We start from the raw sequence: 5,493 nt of genomic DNA on the forward strand, positions 1-5,493 counted from the left end.
TTTCTCGGGCGGGCATTCGGGCAGGGATCGGGACTGAAAGCGATGGGAATGAGCGGTGTTTGGCCCAGCCCGCATGCGGGCGCCATCCAGATGATCGTCTTGGGCGTCTCGATGCGCGGGCGCAGATGGCGATGTGTGGCACAAATGCCCGTTGGAAACGACGAGAGGGCGCATGGTCAGGGGTGTATAAGAGCGCAGGGTCGGGGGTGTATAAGAGTGCATGGACAGAGGTGTATAACGCTGTATAGACAGGTGTGTAAAACTGTATAGACGGGTGTGTAACGCTGTATAGACGGGCGCATGGTCACAGTCGTATAGAATCGTATAGATAAGCTCATTATCACAGTCTTATGCGCACGTCGTACAGATGGTCTTCTACACAGCAAGCGCCCGGGCACTCTGACACATTCCCTCGTTGCACTCGCTCTTCGCGCTACTTCCTGCTCCCGGAATTCAGTGTACCACGCTCTGTGCGATGCTCCCAGGCTCTCCGCCTCTGCAAATTCCGCCTCTGCAAACTGGCTGTCAGCAACAAAGCAAACATTTCTCTCGCTCACCTTGTGCATGCCCGCCCCTGTTTTTGTCGGAATATCCTAGGATGTCTTCTCGCTAGTGTTCAGCAACTGGCCTGTGTTCCCGCAATTGCAGGTTCCTCGTGCGGGCGCACTCGAGCCCTGCCCGGGCTGTAATATGCCCAAAAGTGGTCAGAAGTGGTTTGTGCACGAGCTCACTTTCTTCTTCACAGCTCACCTGCCACCGCCGTGCGCCAGCGGAAGAACAAGACCAAGTCAGCATGCGAGCACGACGTGATGCGAGCAAGAACACGTACATTCGGTAGTGCAAATCGCCCTGCCCCGCGCACAGCACCATCACGTCCAGCACCACCATTCCCGCGCTCACCGTCAGGCCTGCCCGCTCCTCGGGAGACGCCACGCACAGGTGCATCTATAAGTGGAGTTGGATCAGCGTCGGCGCATCCATGCGTCCATGCGCCATGATGTGTGTGAGCTGCGCGGCGTACAAGGGCGCGGGCATGGGTATGGGCACATCCGCACCTGCGTCTGCATCTGCCTTGGCCTTGCCCGCGTCCTGTGGCCTTACCAGCATCCCCCTCAGCCTTTGGTGGGATGCGCCGCGTGAACATGGGTGCAGCGCGCTGCCGCCACTGGTGCCCGAGCTTGTCGCACAGACACGCATCTGCGGCCTCCTCCGCGCGGTCAAATGCGATCCTGAGTGCGGCCTTGTACACGTAGCACCAGGCAGCGCCCGCGTCTACACCCTCGCCCGCCCGCAGAGCGCCACTCATGCAGGACAAGGAGCAGCTCCTGAATGAGGTTGGCCGGGCGCACGGCCAGCACGACGCTCCACAGGAGGCCGAAGAATGCTGCGAGGTCGATGTGCGCGAGGTCCTCTGTGAGCCGCTCGAGGGCTGCGAGGGCCGCGATCCTGAAGTGGGTAGCCGAGGGGATCCCGTTATGCATGATGAACGTGGCGAGGGGCGCCATCACGTCCGGGAGGCATACCAGGCCCGCGGGCAGGTAGTGCTTGAGCACCGAGTACATGAGCGCAGGGTGCTGCTGCATGCAGGCATCAATGTTGTCGAAAGGAACATCCTCCCTGTGCAGCAGGATGTCAAACAGAAGGAAGATGCGGACCTCTGCGCAGTGTTCGATCGCGAGCTCGATGTACCTGCGGACGGTGGAATGCGGCTTGGCAAGGAGCAGGCAGGCGACCTCGTCCTTCAGTGCATCTAGCGCAAGGACCTGCTGCCTGAGCATGTTGTCTCCCCACGTACGAGTTGATGGAGTGAGCGCTGAAGGGATGCGGCATTTTGTTGAACCTGCGCAGACGCTGGAATGCCTATTAACCTTGTTTGTCTACGATCAGCCATAGTAGGCAACGGACTCACTGCTCAAAGTGCAAATCAAACACTGGGTGCGCTACACAGTTCTGGATGCTTCAGATGGAATCGAGTCGAGAGGCGGGGAGCATAGGCAGACAATGGAGTTGGAGGAGTGGAGTAGAGACATCACTCGGGAGACCGTAGCTACCAGTTTCCCATATACCCCCACACGCGGTTACACCCATGTCAGGTGTCTCCACGTTGCGCGCTGATGTATAAGAACCAATCAACATGCCGGAGATGCTTGTGTCCGTGCTGATCGCATGCGCACCCTCGCAACGTCGCAATAGGTAATATCAGAATGCTGGCATATGGGAATGTAGGTACAGAATGATCACTGTAATCACATTCTCGTATTACTCCCAGTCATCGGCATCCTCGATTGTCTCGGCAAGTGACCGGGCATCAGATGAGAAATCCTCGATTGTTTCCGGAGCTGATGAGTTGCCATATTGGTCACCATCATTGCTGAGATCCAGCCTGCGCTGTTTGCAAATCCGGCTCTCATCCTCATCAGCTGACTCTGTCCTGCTCTCGATATTCCCACCGGCAGTGGCATCTGCATCCGAGCCGACATCAGAGTTTTCGATGATCAGTGCGCTTTTCGGGACCTTGTGACCCCGTCGCTTCCGCTTCATCGGCTCCCTCTTGTCAGCAAACACATGCGAGTGCCCGGCATCACTCCTTGTGTGTTGCCGAAGCTCGAGCCTGACAGGTCTCCTTGCCGGATCCAGAAGCTCAAACCGCATTTTGCCTGTTTGCCACTTTGTAAGCAGGTTGTCGAGGATGTCGCATCCCCCGATCTTGCTCAGGTTTGTGCGGGCAATATCAGTTGGCCATCCTACAAGAGCAATACCATATGGCAGCTCAATTCGCTGGTGAAAGTCGACTGCAGTCCATGACATTTTGATGGATTGGTTGCCCGTAATCTCGCCTAGACAAGCATCAGATTGGTAAGCAAGCGTGAGAAGCAAGAACACATACGGAGATCTTCATCACGCAATGCACCTTTGAGTCGTCGATAGCGTGTTTTGTACAGCTGCCATGGCCGTGACAGTGGCTGCAGATGGTTCTCGCCCGACATGAAGAATAGCCCAATGTGGAACTAAACACAGTCTGAGGTCAGTAACAGAAAGGAGGGAGAAACAACTGATGGTAGTACAGTTTGTCAGTGTAAAGTGCGACTGTATGGAAATCCGCCATTGGTGAGCTTTCAGTTTATTTATGGCCAAGTCACATCTCTCGCTTGGTAGGTTATCTCATGGGCAGGTAAGTTTCCCGTTGTTTCACCATTTCACCGTCAACCACTAGGCAGTGCATGCGATTGCAAGGGCGGACGGGACATGGCAGCCGCGACGGCAGTGACACACACAGAGACGAGCGACTCGACTCGATGATGTTCGCAATGGCTGCCGTGCGCCACTCCTCCGTTCCGAGTTACTGTACATCCCTGCCGCGAGTGTAGGAGACTGTGCATACGCTCATCCGCAACGCTGCCCATGCGGTTGCTCAGAGCTCATGCTGTCGTGGGCCGGGCATGCATATCGAAAAGAAGACGGTGGGGGAGATGTCGTGCAGAGCGCGGGCACAGACCCAGGGCACGCAGACCGACGCAGATGGTTTCGCGACAGTAGACGAAAGTGAGTCTTGTGCTATTCGACGTGTCCCGGCGATCACCCATCTCATTCGAATAGATGTACTGCAGCGCGCAGCTCAATGCATTCGGCTGTGCACCCATCCTCCGTCTCGACTCAATAGTCACCGCGACGACCACCGTATGCCGCCCCTCCGCTCCGGGCTGCCATGTGTTCCTGCGGGGCACTTCAAAGACGGTCTGGTCGGCAGGTCCGCATCGGCACCTCACGCTAAGGTGGATAGCAACGTGGATGGTCAGTCTTGACCCTGCAATTACGCACCACACGCTTCAGTGGCGCGAATGAAAATATATATTAGATTTCAGTACACATTCGTAGTAATGCTGCTACTGCTGCAGGCGCGCACGACGGCCGAGTGCGTGCACGACAGCACGGGCAGCGTGTCCTGACCGAGTATGGAAGACGGCGTGCACACGCATCCCACCCCCGACGCTGCCCATGGCGTGAACATGTCACATCAATTGGAATAGAATACGTACCATAACCGCCACCATATGGCAGCTCCCGCTGGTTTCACCGCGCAGATACAGCGCTCTGCCGTAAGACGGCGGTTCATCCGAACATTCCTTCAGCGGATTCCACGCCTTTCCGCACCGTCGCGACCGCCAAGCCGGGTATTTGCACCAGGCGTACTGATGCGTTGTGATCGCGCAGTGCTGTACGAGCAGAGCGGCTTGGTTTTGTGTCCGACACACGACGGCGCGGGCAGGCTCTCCCGTCTGACTTGTTTTGATTGACAGACAGGCACCGTCAGCCCCTCCTGTGGTCGGGGTGTGCAAGTCCGTACCGTGATCACGCCAGCGCGGTCTCGTCATGCGTGCTGCTCGGTGCTGTTTGTATCGCCATTTGCCTTGTTTGCCTGACTGATGATGTCCGACCGGGTACGCAATGTCAGTGCTGAATCTTCGCACCAGGCGCGTCACTCTAGCACCGGACGCTGCATGGGCATGGGCACGGCATCAATTGTGCGGGGACGCTGCGGGCGACGCAGGAGTCACCGCCGTAGCAATACGGGTAAAGGACGATGCTGGGGTGTTGCGGCCGGTAGATCTGGAGGGTACGTCAGTGAATCCGTCCATCCACGTCAGGCAGAATGACCGCGCCCGGGTACACGGGCGGGGATGCGGCGATGAGTCGTCATGATCGGGTGAGTAATAGCTTAGCGACGCGGCGGCTGATGCGAGACAGGGGCAGCCGCGCCTGGGTGGGGTGTCCAGGCAGCAGTCGTGGGAATGACGACGGGTCGGGAGAGTGTGCGAGGGATTTAAAGGCGAGTGTCATTGAAGATTCCTTCATCGTTGACGACTTCGCTTCCGCTGTGCCAATGTTTGTCTCACGCGCCCGCTGTCCAGCACGGACGCTGATCTGGTAAGTGCCGTCGCGTTGCAGAGTGAGATATCGCGCCGCTCACCATGTACACCACTGTAGGCGTGCAGTAGACCGTTCCCCTGTGTAGCGCATATCAGTCGATCTTGCGGCATGGTCAAGATGTCCGCTGGGGAGCTCCGCATACCAGGTACGTGGGGTGAGTGCTGCGCGTGCGTAACGATGGCGAGCTGACCGGGCTGATGGTGTTCAGGGACGATGTCAATGAGGGCCGTGGGCGTGTGGAACCGTTGCCGCAGCTGGGTATATTGAGTGAGGCAAGCAGTCAGCGGTACGTCGTTGAGATTCAGTGGTTCGCGGGCATGTGGAAACTGACGGCCAGCCGGTCAGAACGTCACGTCCCATCCGGGCCGACTGGTGAGTGACGCGCAATGGTCTCCCAATGTAGACGCTTACCACAATGTGCGATGTGTAGGTGTTTGGGTCTCGCGCGCCATGACGGACTCGTCCAATGACACAGGACCCGGTGGGTGATCGTGGCCGGGCCGTCTGCGCGACCGTCGGCATATCGCTCAGACGCGTCCAGCCCTTCCCGCCGCGGGCTCATGT

At 57.8% G+C, this 5,493-nt stretch overlaps 1 protein-coding gene across 1 annotated transcript in view; it reads right to left on the reverse strand.

Annotated features, from left to right (window-relative positions):
- Nucleotides 1–945: 945 nt before the first annotated feature.
- The window catches only part of POSPLADRAFT_1140706 (hypothetical protein), a gene marked incomplete at both ends in the record, with an annotated part of 6,777 nt that continues 2,229 nt past the window's right edge, over nt 946–5,493 (reverse strand). Inside the window, 10 exons of the mRNA XM_024485208.1 lie at nt 946–1,089; nt 1,350–1,763; nt 1,796–1,877; nt 1,910–1,957; nt 2,175–2,207; nt 2,264–2,744; nt 2,888–3,008; nt 4,038–4,214; nt 4,970–5,006; nt 5,341–5,433. Of these exons, the coding sequence (XP_024339915.1) occupies nt 946–1,089; nt 1,350–1,763; nt 1,796–1,877; nt 1,910–1,957; nt 2,175–2,207; nt 2,264–2,744; nt 2,888–3,008; nt 4,038–4,214; nt 4,970–5,006; nt 5,341–5,433 (1,630 nt within the window). The remainder of the gene's footprint in view (nt 1,090–1,349; nt 1,764–1,795; nt 1,878–1,909; nt 1,958–2,174; nt 2,208–2,263; nt 2,745–2,887; nt 3,009–4,037; nt 4,215–4,969; nt 5,007–5,340; nt 5,434–5,493) is intronic.

This window comes from Postia placenta (assembly GCF_002117355.1).
Source record: "Postia placenta MAD-698-R-SB12 unplaced genomic scaffold POSPLAscaffold_6, whole genome shotgun sequence".
NCBI classification, from domain to species: domain Eukaryota; kingdom Fungi; phylum Basidiomycota; class Agaricomycetes; order Polyporales; family Adustoporiaceae; genus Rhodonia; species Rhodonia placenta.